Here is a 17882-nt window from a genome sequence, read left to right on the forward strand (position 1 = left end):
TCCTTGTTAGGGTGACATATTATACCATTAGGCTACCTCATTTAGGGTCCCTGGCCACCCCAAGATACCCTCAAAACTTCCCCAGCAGAAGCCCCTGACTTGGTTTTTATACCCTTTCAAGGCAAGGATTACTGATGTGTTCCAGGGGGCCATCAAAGCCCCTTTGTCAACCTATTGGGGCAGTGACTTCAACAAGGGCTTCTCAGCAGTCCTGAATGCCAGGCAGGCAGCTACCTGTAGACTTCAGCAGAGCCGTTTAGCCAGGGCAAGACAAAAGAGTTCCCAACACCTCGTGTCCACACTGCTAGAATCCTCCCAAACAAGTCCTCACCAGCCGGGAGCATGAGCTGACCAGGCAGAGCAAGCCACAGGCAACTCCTGGATGAAAAGTCATAGGAAGTTTTTGAAGAGGGAACTGTTTCTGGTCATAAAAAATTCCCGACTCATTGAAAGTCTAAAAAGTAAGTTATTTATTTATTTGTACAATTATATAAATACTTTCATGTCTACACATCAACATGATGCTTATGTTCTTAGAGGGTTTAAAAATCAACACAATTAGATTATTTAGAAAATGATTACCATAGTCCAAAACAAGAAAAATTTGAAAACAACCTATGGATGGAATTGGGGGAGACTGGAGGTCGCTGGAGAAGGGGTCGGGGGCTAGAAACAGTGAGAGCACACCAAATCCCTGGACTTGGGATTCTACAAGACAAAATTCAGCAAACACTAATGTGTAAAACTGAAACTCGCCATGCAGAGTGGAGGTTAGTAGCCTGGTGACCAGCTGCGCTATAAGTTGATACAACTAACCCATCTCCTGGCACATCTGCTCTCCAGGGACAAGGACCTTTGTCCAGTTTACTCTTAGCAAGCAAACTGGTATTCAAGGCAGCAGAGGAAGCACAGAAAAGCCTTCAGAGCCAGCCCAACTGCATATTGGCTGTGAGTTCCTGGGAAGACTCTGAGCCCGCCCTGAAACTGTCCTTGCTTTTTAAATGTAGACAATAGCTACTATGCTACTTTTACAGGCAAAGAGGAGAGTCACCTGCAAAAGGTACAAAACTGCCCTGGCCAGTAAGTGGCATCCAATAAAGGGAATATTTTTTGTGTGTGTCACAAATAAGAGTCTCCCAGTCTGTTCAAGGTGGCTCGGCTACTCAGTTAAGCCCTCTGATGCCACCTAATCACAGTCGCTGAATACAAAAGTATTTTTCACTGGGGAGCTGTGGATATTCCCTCAGCAGCAGACAACTCTCTCAAGAGAGCTTCACTCTCTTCTGATGGGACCGCTCCCTCCAGACACACACTAGGCATTTGTGACAAACTCCGCTGGACCCCACTAGGTGACAGGAAGGTTCCCTTATATACGTACACTTCCCAAGGGACACTGCTTTAAGCACCACAGGTCATGGCAGGGCCATATAGGGTGCCCTGGGTGGCAAAGGCATGGGTCCCACAGGAAAATAGACTCTGGTCAGGCTCTGGGGCTTCCCTCCGGCTGGTTGGGAGCAGCATGTGTGGTGGCTGTAAGCGAGACGGAATTCTCTCCTCAGAGTAAAGAGGGATTTCAGGGAGCTCTTGGGTTAGGCAGGTAGACAGGCAAGAGCCGCAACATCTGACCCAAGACAGGAATTCGGCCCTCGGAGGATAGAGGGCAGACACATGCCAGTATCAAGGATGCCCACTGCACAAGGCAGAAAACAACAGGCTCATCTGAGGTATCCTTAGGTTTACATGGCCCGTGTGTGCTGCCTAACTCCAGGCTTTACCGGAGCTCGTGGTAGGGGAAAGCTCTGGATGGAGCTCTCCAGGGGCCTTGGCTAGGCTTTTTGGTCCTGATGAGCCTGTTTCTCATTTCATAAACAGTAGGCACAGCCCTGTAAAGAGAGCTGGCTTCCTCTCCTTGTACTAGAATCCAAGCAGGGGTGACCCTGCCCTCATGGAAAACAGGGAGAGCTGTGAGTGTGCTTTGCCCATCCTAGCAGGCTTCTGACAGAGCAATCCTGCCCAGCCTCTGCAGCTACACCAGCTAAGCTACCACACACTGCTGGGAAGGCTAGCAGGATGCTCAGGGCTCATGAGAAGCTCCAATCACCCCATGCTATTTGTTGAGGCCACGCCTGCCCGGAGTTGATGCAGGTTCAGTTAGGAGGAGCACCTTGGCCTGCCTAGGGCTGCCACCTGGAGTTCTCAGATGCACTGCTCTTCATCCCTGTCACTCAGAAGCAGGGACCACTTGTCCCCAGTGTCGTCTGCTGTACCATCATGCCGAGACAGTCTGTCCGATGTCAGGGGGGACAGAGACACTTGGCTCACATAGCTGACTTGGTCCCATGGGGTGGCCTCCCGCCGTCGGTCATCCATGCCAATGTGCACGCTGACTTGAGACGCATTCAGAGGCTTCATGCGGCCGTGGGCCTGCGCCTCATATCGCTCCAGGTCAGGCTTCTTGTAGCTGGAAAGCAAGAAGCCAGGAGTACTTGAATCACTCTGGACTCTTTTTTTCTCTCATGAAATCTACATTTTTCAGTAATACAAGTAACACAACTTCATGGGCTTTGAAGAAAAAAAGACATTGATTTCCCACGCTTCAAGTTCACCTAATCCAGAAGCTTCCTACGTAAATACCCCCTCCCCACAGCAGGCTGTGGCTCACAGTTGCTAAATGAATGCATAAATAAATAAATAAATAAATAAATAAATAAATAAATAAATGCATGTTTTTCTGTTTTGGTGGTGTTAGGGACTAAACCCAGAGACTTGCATATGCTAAACAGATGTTCTACTAGTGAGCTGTACTCCTACTCCATGAACATCTTTGCTGAGGAGAAAAACTGGTAATTACACAGGGGCCATATAGTTAATATGTGTTTATATAAATAGCGCCTGAGAAAGGCCCAAGTAGGTAGTAGGCAGTCACTTACTTGGGGTGCTGAAAAATCACTAAAAAACCCACTCATATCTTTGGTGTTGCTCCCAGATAAATAACGGGAACAAAAACTGGGAAGCATGCTAGTGCACTCCCACCTGCTGTGAGCATAGGCAGGTGGCCCAGGCCCAGGACTTACCACTTGAGCTGAAGAGAGGAGAGCACCACAGACACAGAAGATGCTGCCATGGCTGCCGAGCCCATCCATGGCTGCAGTACGATGCCAATGGGCATGAAGACACCTGCCCAAAAAGGGGCGCGCATCACTCAACAGGCAAGGAATACTGAGAGTTCTCCTCAGAGAACTAGGAGATGCGTGCCCACCAGCTTCCGAGATAGAGCGAGGCGAAGGGGAGAAGGGTCCCTCCTGTTCCCTGCTCAGTTACATAGGTAGCACCACACAACGCAGGGGTTGGCGGCGGGGAGGGGGAACACTGTACTCCTTGCCTACAAAGAGAACAATCTGGTCCCAGACATCCCCAGGAGGCTGAGGAGGGAGCGAAGATCCTGAGCTGGCTCTGAGGACAGAAAAATAACTTCTAGACTCAGGAGGCTGAGGCAGACTGGGTGATCTCTACTATGGAAGTGACCACTCACCATTTGAACACAACAGAGAAATTGAGGCAGGAAAGCTGTGCTTCAGAACTTTAGGTCAGGGTCTAACAAGATGGCTTAGTGGGTGAAGGAACTCACTGCCAAGCCCAATGACCTGAGGACCCACATAATGGAATGAAGAGAACTGATTCTGGCAAAAGTCCTGTGACCTCCAGGCACATGTGCACATGTATGTATGCACATGCACATGTGTGAGCACATTCATGCATACACATGTAAAATATGATAAAAAAAATAACATTCTTTCAGCCTATGAAGGCTTATAGAAGTGTTTAGAATGTTCCCTTGTCTGGTTCTATGTATGTTTGTATGAGTGTGAGTGTGAGTGTGTGTGCGCACACGTAGAGAGAAAGGACACCTTCAAAGCAGGTCATCTGTGCGAATTAGACTGGAGCTGGGCATGGTTCATTTTTAAGACAGACTCTGAGACAACAGCCACTGTGTCTGGCATAGCAGGTACTTCAAAATCCTCCTGAGGCTTATTCTTCAGACCGTGTCTTAATAAGGCTTCAGAGAATTGGGCCACCTTAAGAACTGGGACACCTTAAATGAATGGCCAAGCCTCTTGATCAGCCACCTATAGAGGACCAGAGTGAATGAGGCTGTGGGGCCCTGCCAGGACTTTCCATATCTGGTCTGGCCAGCCAGAGATGGGTGATCCACTAGCTCATCAGGGACTTAACAGAGAGACCAAAGGTGACAGAACAGGTGAGAGCTGCCCCTACCTACCTGCGGCAATAGGTATCCCAACCATGTTATAAATCAATGCCAGCACCAGATTGACCCGGATCCTCCGCACAGTCCTCTTGGAAAGATGAATGCTGGCCACCACATCCAGTAAGTCATTCTACAGGAGAGGAGCACAGCTGAGTAATGGACTCACGCCAACCCCAGCCCCTCCTGTGACCTGGATACAGCCGTGCTCACTCTGATCAGAACCACGTCCGCTGCTTCGATGGCCACATCTGTGCCAGTCCCAATGGCGATGCCCACATCCGCCTGGGCCAAGGCGGGGGAGTCGTTTACCCCGTCTCCCACCATGGCTACTTTCTTCCCTTCGTTCTGGAGCTCCTGGACCTTGGCTACCTTGTGGGAAGGCAATACCTCAGCGAAGACTTTGTTGATGCCAACCTGAAAGGAAGCCAATCGACAGCTAGTGGAGCTGAGAGTTTAACAAAAGCAGAGATCCGCAGCAGCGGTTCAGCTTCCACGGCACTGCGTGTGTCTGGCCGCGCAGGGGCAGCAGTACAGTGTTCAGGGATTCACACTAGAGCTGTGGCTTATGGGGACAGGCAGTCATCCAGTGACACTGTCCTCAGGCCCCAAGCTCAGAACTAAATGGGTCAAGATCAAGCCACTCATCTTACACAAGCAAGTTGAACCAAAAAAGCACCCTGTAACACAATAATTAAATGATCGTTCGGTGTTTTGTTGTTGTTGTCTATTTATTTTGGTTTATTTCTGAGAGGTCTTAGAATTTGGTATATAGACCAGGCTGGCCTTGCACTCAGAGGTCCACCTGCCTCTGTCTCACAGTGCTAGTATTAAAGGTGTGCTTTCACACCAGACACTTTTATTTTTATTTTATTTCATTATTTATTTTTGCATCTGTGAGCTTATCTGTGATTTCCAAGGACAAAGAATGTCTGGCCACTGGCATACCTGAGTGGCAATGGCTCGGGCTGTCTTCCGGTTGTCCCCCGTGATCAGAGCCACATCCACACCCATGCTTTTCAGTGTGTATACAGCCAGGGCAGCCTCTGGTTTAACTGCATCTGCAATGGCGATCATCCCACAGAGCACACCTGAAACAAAGCAGCAGCGGTCAGCACCAGCAGGTCAGGAGGCTTCCCGCACACAAGACAGCAGGGCCTGGGAAGGTGGCTCCCACCACACCCTCTCATCCACAGGAAATGACCCTCCAAAGTACGTGATGCAATGTCTGGGTTCTGTTGACTTGTTTTTGTGTTTCAAGCCTCGGGAAGACAACAAAATGTGCAGCTGCTCCTGAAGGGCTAGGTAGGAGCAGGGAGAACCTCAGGCTCTCCAAAGCCCTGGGCTCTGTTTACAGTTCCCACCAGGAACATATATTACTTTGTCAAGTATCTTTGGCGTGATACAAACCGAGCACATGTCTGCTATTAAAATGCAAGAAATATACAAATGCTGCTTACAGTGACAGACAACTAACCTAGGAATGCTGTCTTTTCCTACAGAAAACATGCTTGGTACAATACACCTTCTTCCTGAATTTAGACACAGGAGGAGGAGGGATGCGGGTCGAGGTGTGACACATGAAGAGGGACCCAGAAGAACACAGATCCTCTACTCAACCTGATTCTGCTATAAGGAGTTGCAGACTATGGTTCATAAGGATTAGGGCCCAGGAAGACATATGTGGCTGGAATACTCAGAATACAGTGTTGTAAACTACTTTTTATTCAAATCCAGTTTTACTTCTAATAAGAAACACTTCAGTGAACAAAGCCAAGGTTCCAATCTCTCAGGCATACAGCCCGGTGTACTCTGCATGCTAAGACACTCAGAGTGACAGGAGACCACGTCAGTCTGCAAGTCAGACAGTGGGAAGCTAGCTGCAGGGGCCTCCTCACTTTAATGTGTCTGCAGTGAGGCCTCTGGGGAAGTGGATTCATCTTTTGTCTGTTATAAGGATGACTTGAATTGGCACCCTAGACAGAAGCAAAGACAACAGAAAGCACTTGAGACTTCTAGGAGCAGAGAGAGGCGCTGGATCAGGATGGAGATGGTAACAAAGGAAGGGCCTCAACTCCTAAGGAACTCTGAGAGGGCGAGAACTAGTCTTCCCCAGGGAAGAGACACCAATTGGTTATCCAGTACCAAATGGTCAGCCCTGAAAACATACATACAAGTAACAATATAAAGACTGAGTTGTACACACATACATATATGTGTGTAAAAACAATTAACATAAAAGTGGGCCATGAATTTGACGAGAGCAAAGAGAGGTATACTCAAGAGGTCGGAGGAAGAAAAGGGTTGGGAAGGATGATGTAACTATATTCCAATCTCAAAAATAAGAACATCTCAAATTAACAGAAAGGATGACAGTTTCCAAAATAAGAAGAAAAAAGAAAGAAAGAAAGAAAGAAAGAAAAACAATGACAAGCAAAAGGAAGAGGAGAGAAAGAGGGAAGGCTGACAAGGAGGGAAGGGGGGAATCGGGAGGAAAGGGGCAGAGTGGGCCTCCGCATGGCCCGGGGAAGGGTGAAGTGTGTTCTGAGCGCAGACGGAGATTACCATCAATAGCCACTAGGATGGCCGTCTGTCCCTTCATCTCGTGATCTGTCATGGCGTCGCTGACATCACTGGAGATGCTTAAGCCGTTGCGCCGCATCCATTCCCGGTTTCCAATTAGCACAGAGAAGGTCTGGGGGCCTGAACCTGGCCAGAAGAGACTGGTTACTCCCAACCCGTCCAACTTCACATCTGGCTGCTCTGTAAACTATAGCCTCTCATGGCACTCTCCTTGAAGGGCCAGAAAGCCACACCAACATAGATTACACGGAGTGTTTTATGCATTCTACATGTGTGAAAAATGCTGTCAACATTATTAGAGGTGTGTGCTGGTTTTTTAAAAGACTTACTTAATTGAGTATTTGCCTGCATGTATGTACATGCCTGATGCTCACAGATGCAAGAAGGTGTCTGGTCTCTCTAGAGTTACAGACGGTTGTGAGCCACAGTGAATACTGGGAACAGAGCCTGGGTCCTCTGCAGGAGAAGCAAGAGTTCTTAATAGCTGAGCCATCTCTCCACCCCAACCCCATTCCTTTTTTTAGGGGTCAGAGGCTGGCCTTTTAGGTCAGACAAAAGAATGAGTTAACTAAATTCTTTTCTGGTAGGTTTAGATGACCCAAAGTGAATCAACAAAATCAGGTAAGTCCATCTCTATGATACACAACATAGGTACTATTTTTCGAGGCAGTCTTATCTTGATGAGATGAAGAGATATGAATATGTATATAGTGTGATATATGCATCTAACAAAATCAAATTACTGTTCTATGTCATGACAACCTAGAAACTACGATTATGTAGAAACAGTATGAGCTAAAGCCTCACCTAAAGCATGCTGTTCCCTGCTTCACAGTGAGGCCCTGCTCCTTAGCTTTGAAAGACAAGCATGTGCGCATGTGCAAAGAAGACCTAAAGAAGTGACCCTCGCAGCTCTCTGTACAAACGCCACACTGTAGGTCCTATGTGCTGAAGAAGGAATTCTTTTTGCTGCTACTTGCAAATGCTTACATACTTTTATTACTACCTGTACAGATATTCCTGCAATTTCTGCTTTTGTAAATAGGCCTGTGACAGAAATTCCTTTTGGTGGGCATGGAGCACAAAGACAACCCATTACCTGATTTATAAGCTGTAAGCGTGTGTGTGTGTGTGTGTGTGTGTGTGTGTGTGTGTGTGTGTGTGTGTACACGCTTTATTCTTGCTGGCTGGAATCTCCTATGACAATGTATTGGTCTTATACGCCTGGTACTCCTGCCCCCATCTCCCAAGTGCTGGGAGGGACTGCAGACATGCAGACACCCAGCCTCTATCACATGCCCTAAAACAACACTTCTAGAAGAAAGCACAGGTGGCTTTTTATCTGACACCTTCTAATAGCATGTGGCCCTTGATGGGACACCACCCAGCTTCTGGATGCCCTAATGGAAAATTCACCTTAGGGCTCTAAACCAGTCAAAGGTAGCACAGGACATCTAATAACATGCCCTAAATGAAGGGTTAGCATTCGACATACTCCCTACCAGTTTAGTGTGATGGCTGGACAATGTCCTCAGATTAAAAGAAAAGGCAGGCTACGGAGAAGGTTCAGTGGTTAAGAGCGTTTGCTAGGCAAGCTGGAGAACCTGAGCTTTGATCCACCACACTAACATAAACGCCTGGCTGCCTGTGACCCCAGCACTAGGGGAGGGAGCAGAGACAGGACCACTGGAGCTTCCTGCCAGCCAGCCTCGTTCAAAATAGTGATTCCTGGGCTCAGCGACAGACCCTCCAAGGGGATCAGGCGGAGGCTGATGGAGCAGGGTAACTAACATAGTGCCTTGGCCCCTGTATGTACGCACACAAGCATGCCCCCACACGGACATGAACATGCTTAAGCATACACCATATACACACAGGAATGAGAGAAGAAAGGAAGTTGGGAAGGCAGTCAGGGAGACAAGGTGGGGTGCGGTAGTGCTGCATGCCTACAATCCCAGCACACTGTGCAAAATAAGGTAAGATAAAACTAAATTAAAATAAAATAGTGAAACAGAAAATAGCACCTGCCACTGCGCAGAGTCTTTCTTAGTGTGGGTGGAGCATTTCCTGTTGCCCTTGTTTTCTATAAGCTCTGAAAACACTACACTTCACACTGGAGACCCCCAGGGGAAAAGTAACTATGGATCTAAGTCTTATGCCACTTTGGCCTTCCATAAGCATCAGAGTCTTGGGGCAGGAAGCCAGGGACAGTCGTATAAACACCTATAGTCTCAGCTTCCTGGAAGGCTGAGGTAGGAGGGTCACTCGAGTCCCAAGTTGGAAACTAACACAGCAAAACCCATTACAGAATCAAAAAGCCAAACAAAATACATAAAGATTTTAGATATACCAAAGCATGCCAGAAAAACAACAGGCATTCCTGGGGTAGCCTGGGCATGGGGTGGCCAGCCATGAGCCTCCCACGTCTGCAGCAGAGGAAATCCCATAAGGTGGGTCTGGAATGGTTTGGCTTGCCTCCACTTTCACCCAAGATGGGTCCAGCACCAAGAGATCCAGGAGGGACAAAGGTGAGGAGTACCTTTTCCTGCTGGAGGCTTGCCAACCCCCGTCGGATCGCTGTGAGCCAGGATGCTTTCCACATTGCTGACTTTACAGGCAATTCCACAGCCTGGCACTGCCTGGAAGTCCGTGCAGTATCCCAGGGTCTCTGTCCCAAGTTCCTGTGGAAGCAGGAGAGCAGGAGAGTCTGGGGTGAGGGCAGTGAGAGGAGAGAGGGAAGTGAAGGCAAATGTGAGAAAATGCACCACGAAGCCCAGCAAGAATTCTCTCAGAGTCACCCGGACCAGGCTCAACAGCTAAATCCTCCCTCATGGATACCTCATGACCGGGCAGGCTGCAGCTCCAAGAAGAGGCTGACACACACACACCTTTAGAACAATGGGCTAAGTAAGTGGTGAATGGCAAGGCTACTCTGAAACTGCCATAGGGACCACTGCCCACGTGTGATGTCGGGGGAAGGGATAGGAAGTGGTGGAAGTCTTTGGAACAGCAAGAAAGCCTAAGTCTTCCTCCTGGCCCATATGGGTAGATGTCAAACAGCAGTGTGCTGAGCGCCCTATGAGGGACAAGCACAGAATGAAATTTCTCAAACATTCCCTTATCAATGGTTTTCTGAGGTATGTCAATGATAAATTTTTGCTCAAGCCATTTAGACACTGTCGCACAGTTCCTAATCCACTTCACTGCCTCCATGTTCAATTTGAAACAGGACCTGTTCTAGGGCAGAAGGAGGGGTACAGTGATTCCCTAAAACTCCCAAGTCCAGACTTCTCAGCTCATCTGTGCTAGCTCCTTCCAAGTAACCCCACTGAATGCCATGCCCACTCACCTCGGCTGTATAAAGAAGTTGTTCAAGTACCCCACCCCCACCCCGGCCTCTGACACGGGTTCTCAGAAGGCAGAGGGGTCACATCTCACTCATTCTGCCTCGAGTCTGGTGTTATCCACAAATAGCTGTGGTAGGGCTGCTGCAAGCCCTGCGTACAAGTGAAGATCCCTGGGAGGCAGCTGAGCAACTGAGTATGTAGCAAGGTAGGGAAGACAAGGCTGATGAGAGAGAGGTGGATACAAGGCCAACGCCAAGGTCTACTTACCTCTTTGCAGTATTTAGTGACTGCCACGCCTAAGGGGTGCTCGCTGCTGGCCTCTGCAGTGCCCACCACAGCCAGAACCTTCCTGAGGGATAGCGTAACTGTGTCCGCAAGCAGCAGGAAGCGCATGACTCTGGGGACCCCATGGGTAATGGTGCCAGTTTTGTCAAACATGACGGTCTTTATCTGCAACAGCAACTTCATGTCAGGACTTTACACGGAAGAAGCTTTCACAGTCCCCATGTCCTAAGGCAGAGCTTCTCCCAGCCTGCTTTGGGCGGGGAACAATTGTCAACTTCCTAACACTTGTCAGTCTGACCTTTTTCAGGCAACAATTGCTACGACCAAGACACCACTACCCATCTCCGGTCTACGGGTTCATTATACCTTACCACCAACCAAACAGGGCAGCAGGTGCTCTGTTCAGACCGTGCTCCAAGAGTAGCAGGTGCACTGTTTGAATTCCCAAGCTCAGTGCTGCCCTCTGCCCTCAACACCGTTGGTTTATCTTCCCCCTCCAAAGACCCCTGCCTCCCATATTCCCACACTCCTCCCTTACTGCACAGCCAGTTTAACTTTCCCAGCGTGCAATTGAGTGGCTCAAAGGAGCACCCTCCTCTAGCACGCGAACCTTCTAAACTTTCCTGACTGGCCCCTCCCTCACCACGGTCTCCGTCTAGGATTTCCTTCCAGTTGCTCATTGGTTTATTCAACAAGATGCTTTCTTGTCTCCGGGTGCTTTCAGGCTGAATGCCAGGGTCACAGCAGCAGACGTCATGGAGCTTCTGATCAACCCAGCTGCATGGGCCCCTCAGGGCCTCTTCACCTACCTATTATTTCACCGCAGCGACAGCCCTGCTACCACTTATCTGGCTAGCTCTTGCTCAACTTCCCGGGCCACCAGCACTGCTGAAGAACTGAATAGTCCAGGCTCCAGGACAGTGTCCTCATGGAGCTGTGCTCCTAATAGTCTTTGGAATACCTGTCCCTCCCACTACTCTGTAAGGTCTTTGGAAGCTAGGAGCCATGACTCGTGCCAGAACCTGGTGCAGGGCCCACCTGCGGCAAGTGTGTGGTAAATGGTACAGAAATGAACGGGAGCGTAGACTGGTGTGCTGGGCAAAAGGAAGACTTTTGTTTCTTCTTTTTAGATGTGGTCTCACTAAAGAGCTCGGGTAAAACGTGAACTCATAATCCCACTGCCTCAGACCCTCCTCCCTGCCCTCCGAGAGCCGGGACTTTAGGTATGCATCACCACACTAGCCTAAAGGAAGAGTCTTAATATTCACTGTCGCCTTCCACCCCAGTCACGGGACCCTGCTAATCCCAAACACCTGCACCAGCAACTCTGCTAACCGCTGCGGGCTTCTGGGCAGCTTACCAACCCCCCTCCTCTGTAGTCTCATCTATGAAATGGGAATGAATCACATCCATCACATGAGACAGAGTCAGTGAAGATCCATGAAGCAGCAAACTGCACAACCATTAGCTGCTACTGCTTTCGCTGGCGCTCCCAGGCACTGTCAGCTGCCTACCCCAGTCCTCATCACTTGTCCCCGGGCTTTTCTCTCCAACAGTAAAGAGACACTATTTGTATAAGGACACTGTAAAAACTGCTATCCAAGGTCCCACAGAGAACAGCCAGGACCTGACAGGGCCCACCTTGTGTGCCATCTCCAATGGCTTGCCTCCTTTGATTAGGACACCATTCTGGGCAGCCACCCCAGTGCCCACCATAACTGCTGTGGGTGTGGCCAGCCCCAACGAGCAGGGGCAGGCGATGCACAGCACGGTGATAGACGTCTGGAAGGCAAAGCGGATGATCACCTCTGTCTGTGAGATGTGCTTGTTGGGGTTCTGCAGAGAGAAACACCAGACAGAAAGTTCACGCTCACTCTAAGACCAGCTCAGCGGGGCAGCGGGAGCTGAGGGCGCAACGGGCTGAGTTCTAGGAAGCACAGCTGTGTTACGTGCAGCTCCAGTACCAGAAGTACAGCTTCACTGCCCCGCTCCCTGCTTCCCCAACTTCTTCCCACAGCATCCTTCAAAGAGGTGGGGTGGGACAGGAAGAGTCTCGGAAGACCCTGATGGAGCAGAAGCTGGGGGGTTGGAGCCCACGGGTCACAGCCCAGCTCTGACGCCAACTTTGCCCCTCTCTGCCTCAAAGTGCTTTGTGCTTCAAGTGAGGCAATATGCACATAACATAGAAATCTGCGCAGAGCGGCACTGGCACGGCAGATCACGGTCACAGCCATGGCGTCATCACCATCTCAGGCTTCATTACTGCAGATGATACAGGGCCATCTATCTATCACAGTTTAATTTTTGTAATAGCAAAACTTGGGGACAACCAAAAGGGAGCTGGCCAATCGAGTGACAGGCATAACGGCCGAGTCTTAGGGACTGTAGGAAGATGACGCACAGCCTACATGCATGGCTGCGGAACAGTATCAGTGTCCAGTGGACTGTAAACGCAACATAAGGACATGTGCTGTGTTCTACTCATGCCATTACATTCTCTGCCTGATGTACTGGCCACAGAGAGCTGCAACGGGCAACTCTGGCATCCGTTCTAGTAACAGAACATGGAGCTGCCTTTTTATTCTTCTGAGCACTTTTCATTACCCAAACAAATAAAGCAGGGGTCTGCTTTACAGTGCAGTGGCACACAGGGAGATTACTATGTCTAGGATCTCTCATCTTATACTAAGAGCCATGGCATTCACTAATCACAAGCAAAAGTGTGCTTTCTGCATTGAGAACACAAGTTACAACTTCTTTACTTTTCATTTTAAAAGACACAACTCTAAAATAAGGTATACTGTACAAGTTGTTTAATTTTCATAAAAACTGCTGTTCTTGTGTAAAAGAACATACTAAACAAACGTGATTTTAAGAGATAAAGATGATGTGACTTTTTTTTAAACAGTCATGCTTATTAAAATGATACTTGGGGCCAGTGGTGGTGGTGACACAACCCAGCACTTGGGAGACAGAGGCAGGCGGATCTCTGTGAGGTTGCAGTCAGCCTGGTCTACAAAGTGAGTCCAGGATAGCCAAGGCTACACAGAGAAACCCTGACTCAAAAATGAAAGAAAAGAAAAAAAGATACTTGGCATTCAGTGGCACTGGTAGACTTCTGGAAATTAACACAAGCCCTCCCTACAAGTGACATTCTTGCTGTAATGATGACAGCGTCTGGAAGGAGCATGTGGCATTCAGGTTGTTAGCGCATGCTGATTTTGCAAATAGAAACAAAAGAATCAGAGTAAGAGGGCAAAGCATGGACCGGTTGAGAACAACAAAGTCCCAGCGTCCCAGAAAGGAAGAGCCCCTAACAGCCAGGCTGCGCACAGCTGCTGCTGGCTCTAGGGACACAGTCACAGGTCACTCTTTAGAGCACCGAGGGCTGCCTAATGCCACAAAGCACTGGGTTCAGACGTTTTCAACTTAACATGGGAACACTGAGGGAGAAAGGATCTAGCCAACACTTTGGCTGATATGCCTGTCTCTGCAAGGAGAGACTATTTTAAAAGAAGAAGCAGGCTCCGTATTTAGCGCTTTTCTCCATGACTCTAAACTAAGATAAGCACTGAGGTGAGGTAAGATGAAATGACGCTCCACTCACAGGAAGTTGGCAGCACTGGTAGGACATCAGCTGTCCAGTCCTGGCATCACTTGCCTCTTAATTGTGGGATCCTGGCCTGGCCTCCAAGTGTCTGATGCATGTAGCACCCCATTCATGAAAACCACAATATCTTTAGACACTGCTGAGTGTCCTTAAGAATTAGTTCTTGTTTCTTAAGCTGATACATTTTGAGGATTTTCCATTGATTTTTTTGAACTTAAAACAGTACTTCCAAAGATATAGGATAGCATTCTTCACCTACTTCTTCAAGTTAAAAAATGCACATCTCCTTATTCTGCTGTGAAATAAATGTTTAATTATCTCACACACACACACACACACACACACACACACACACACACACACACACACACACAGAGCTTTACCAATAATGATATATATATAGCCTTTCAGTAACCCCAGGAAGCACTATTGCTAGAGAAGGTGGGATGTTAAATCGGGATTACTGAGTATAAGTGGCTACACTTTCTCCTAAGCTCTAGCACGGTACTGTGCCATCACAATTTTGGTTTATTTTCTATAGCATGTATATGTCTTATAAACTCAGGAATGGCCAATGAATTGCATATTGTAAATCCCTGAAGCATTCCAGCTAAGAACCAAATGAAGTGGTGGAAATTATCTCTGAGTAGAAAGCAAAGGGCGTTTGTGCATGTGGATGTCTGTGCAGTGACAGAACCCAGGGCCTTGCACGCACTAGGTGAGCACTCCGCCCCTGAGCTATAGTCTTGGCCTTCAATGAGCAAGGTCAATACAGACCTTCAGAAGGAGACAGCCATTCTACCATGACTGAGATTTTGCTGATAATTAGTGAAAGAAGTGAATAAAGTTAAGATGGATAATTAGAGCCCGGGGAGTCTGAGACCCAAAAGGACAGATTAATGGCAGCAAGTCACTCAAAGCCCGACAACCATCCTGTGCGAGGCATCCGACTTACAGGGAAGTATTTCTGAACAACACCAAAATCGACAAACCCGATGACAATCCACACCACCAATGTTAAGGTTGAAATGATGATGATAAATGGGACAAAATATCCACTAAACCGGTCAGCCAGCTGCTGAATGGGCGCCTACAAAAATAAAGGATTAAGACCACAGGAAGTTACAACCTACAAAAGACAGGTTTGGGTCCAAGTGCCCTCCACTACTGTGTTTGGGAATCAGTCTCTACTCGGTAACTGACAGGTGGTGCTATGAACCTTTGAGAGCATTTCTCATATTTTGAGGGAGGCTATAATGCAGTCCAGGTGGTCTGGAGCTGACTAAAGCCAAGCTTGAGCTCAAAGTCCTGCCCTTCCAGCTTCCACCTCGGGACTAGCTAGGACTGTAAGGACTCTGGCTCCACCACTCCGTTTCAGTCAGTGCTGGAGATTGGATCCAGGGCTTCTGGTATGCTAGGCTGGTGGTCTACCACGGAGCTAAGTCCCCCTGAGACCCTTTCTCAAAGGAAGGATTTTACTACGTGGTTTTATGGCTCCTCATTACCTTTGACATCTGGGCCTCTTCCACCAACTTTACAATCTGAGCCAAAGTTGTGTCGTTGCCCACATGGGTGGCTTTGATGAGCACAGAGCCGTGGGCGTTTATAGAGCCAGCAATCACTATGCTCCCGGGTTTCTTGGTGACAGGCATGGCCTCTCCTAGAGAAGAGGCAGAAGTCAGTCACTCACCCAGCACACTCAACATCACACGCACCAATGACTACGAGGATGCCCACCAAAGGGTACTTAAAAGAAGCCAGCTAACCTGTGATGAGGGACTCATCTGCCATGGTATTGCCTTCTAGGACTTTCCCATCCACTGGGAACTTGCCCCCGGGGACAACCTTGATGATATCACCTCGCTGCACCAGCTCCATGGGCACTTGCTCCTCTCTGCAGCAGAAGACATGCAGGTAGCATCCCCCTCAACTATAATCAGACTGGGTTCTAGACTTTGGCTACTGGACCTTTTACAGCTAGCCCCTATGGATCTACGGTTCATAGCCCCCTGTGTATGAGGGTCCTAGAACCACAGTTCACAGATACTGGAGGACGATTACATTTGCTTTACACTGAGCAATGGATGGGGCTAAGGCTCCAGGGGAGAGAGTACAGTTGATATCAGAATCTCACTGCCATGCCAAGGGCTATAGACTTTATCCTAAGAGAGCAGGGACTTGCTGAAGGGTTTGCTACACTGCAGTAGAGACAGATTGGTACAATGTACACCTTTTGAAAGGTTTTCCACTGGTTCAAATGTGGAAAAGCATCTAGCAGGCAATGCAGGTACAGGACAGTGCTTCAGGGTAATGACTACGGGACCTGAACAACATCACTGACTGCATGACGGTCACTTTCTGTTACTACGTAGGGGATGTAAAAAGATCCCAACGAACCTGAGGATTACGTTGTCCTCACTGAGGGTCACAACTGTGGCTTCTGTGGCTTGGAGCGACATGAGTTTTGCAAGGGCTTCTGAAGTTTTGCTCTAGGAAATAACCAGAACAAGAGTTGACTGCCCAAACCCAGACTGACAAGCACAAGCATGGTGTCAAAGGTGGCTGGGACAAGAAACACAGCCACACCACTATGGCAGCCATGCATGCCAGGCCACAGGGAAAGCCCGGCCCAGTGCTGCCAAAGCAGAGCTTAGAACTCCATTTCAGATGAAATCAATGCCAGTCTTTCCAATGGCCATTCTCTTTCACTTTCACTATAATTTCCTTGCCCTGTTTCACCGGCTCCATTGCAGAGTACTAACCATCACCCAGGCCTGGGGTAGAGGCGTGGATTCCTACGCTAACTACAACCCATTAGGCACTAAGAGACCATGCCAGCTCTGGTGTAAAGTTCAGCGCTTGTTCCACTACACAATTACCCGAACAAAGCTTTTACTAATTAGCCAGATTAGCTGGGATTTCAGAAGGAACAAACCAACTGGGAGATTAGTGACTGCAGCAGCCCCTAATTACATGGGGGTTCAGATTCCTCTGTGCCATTCTCCATAGTGTGTGTAATTAGTAATTGCAGACGGAGGCAGACTCAGATTACCCAAGGAATAGTTCTTTTTTTTTTTTTTTTTAACCTGAAGCTGTAGCTACCTTCGCCACGTGCTCCAGCCACCTCCCCAGGGCGATGAACACGAAGAGCATGGGGGGCGTGTCAAAGAAGGTCACGGGGCTCTTCTCTGCCTTCTCAGCGACTGCAACCACCAGGATGACCAGGGAGTATGCATAGGCGATGGTTGTGGCCAGTACGATGAGCACGTCCATGTTGGCTGACTTGTGTCTCAAAGACTTGTAGGCTTGTACATAGAAGTACCACCCACCCAGGAACTGAAAGAAAGAAAGGGGAGGGTTGGACAAGGAGGGAGGGAGACGGAGCCTCAGGGTGATGACTGGTCTAGGCTCATGTACATATGTGGCAGCACTCCTTTCTGGGTGCCTGACAGTGATGACACACACACTTTCTCACTGAAAGTACTACTGGCCACAGAAATGGATGACCAAGAATACAAGACTTTTAGAACGCAGGCACACCATGTAAAAGCCCGTAATCATAGAACGGTAGCAGTGATGATGACTCACTTATATTGTGAATGGTCTCAAAAGAGAAGGTACACCAATGACATAAAATATAGCTAGGATTCAAATTTAAAAGCCAGGCTCCATTAGTGTTCTCACATGACGCCCACTTGCATTAACAAACATTTGTATCTGTATTAGATGAGCATGCATTCACATGCATAAACATACATTCATGCATACAGAGAGAGAGAGGAGGGAGGGAAGG

At 48.5% G+C, this 17882-nt stretch overlaps 1 protein-coding gene across 5 annotated transcripts in view; it reads right to left on the reverse strand.

Moving 5' to 3' along the window:
* Window positions 1–446: 446 nt before the first annotated feature.
* ATP7B (ATPase copper transporting beta) overlaps window positions 447–17882 on the reverse strand; it is a 68105-nt gene continuing 50669 nt past the window's right edge. For 4 of the 5 annotated variants that reach the window (XM_084759279.1, XM_084759280.1, XM_084759278.1 and 1 more), the window contains exons 8-21: window positions 17192–17425; window positions 16487–16578; window positions 15856–15983; window positions 15595–15749; window positions 15045–15179; window positions 12121–12315; window positions 10462–10644; window positions 9387–9528; window positions 6830–6973; window positions 5213–5355; window positions 4478–4681; window positions 4280–4397; window positions 3075–3177; window positions 447–2461 (exon numbers count right to left, since the gene is read on the reverse strand). In XM_084759279.1, the coding sequence (XP_084615405.1) occupies window positions 2197–2461; window positions 3075–3177; window positions 4280–4397; window positions 4478–4681; window positions 5213–5355; window positions 6830–6973; window positions 9387–9528; window positions 10462–10644; window positions 12121–12315; window positions 15045–15179; window positions 15595–15749; window positions 15856–15983; window positions 16487–16578; window positions 17192–17425 (2241 nt within the window). In that variant the 3' untranslated portion in view covers window positions 447–2196. The remainder of the gene's footprint in view (window positions 2462–3074; window positions 3178–4279; window positions 4398–4477; window positions 4682–5212; window positions 5356–6829; window positions 6974–9386; window positions 9529–10461; window positions 10645–12120; window positions 12316–15044; window positions 15180–15594; window positions 15750–15855; window positions 15984–16486; window positions 16579–17191; window positions 17426–17882) is intronic. The other variant, XM_084759281.1, reaches the window with a different exon arrangement.

The sequence above is a fragment of the Acomys minous genome (genome assembly GCF_964271855.1).
Source record: "Acomys minous genome assembly, chromosome: 15".
NCBI classification, from domain to species: domain Eukaryota; kingdom Metazoa; phylum Chordata; class Mammalia; order Rodentia; family Muridae; genus Acomys; species Acomys minous.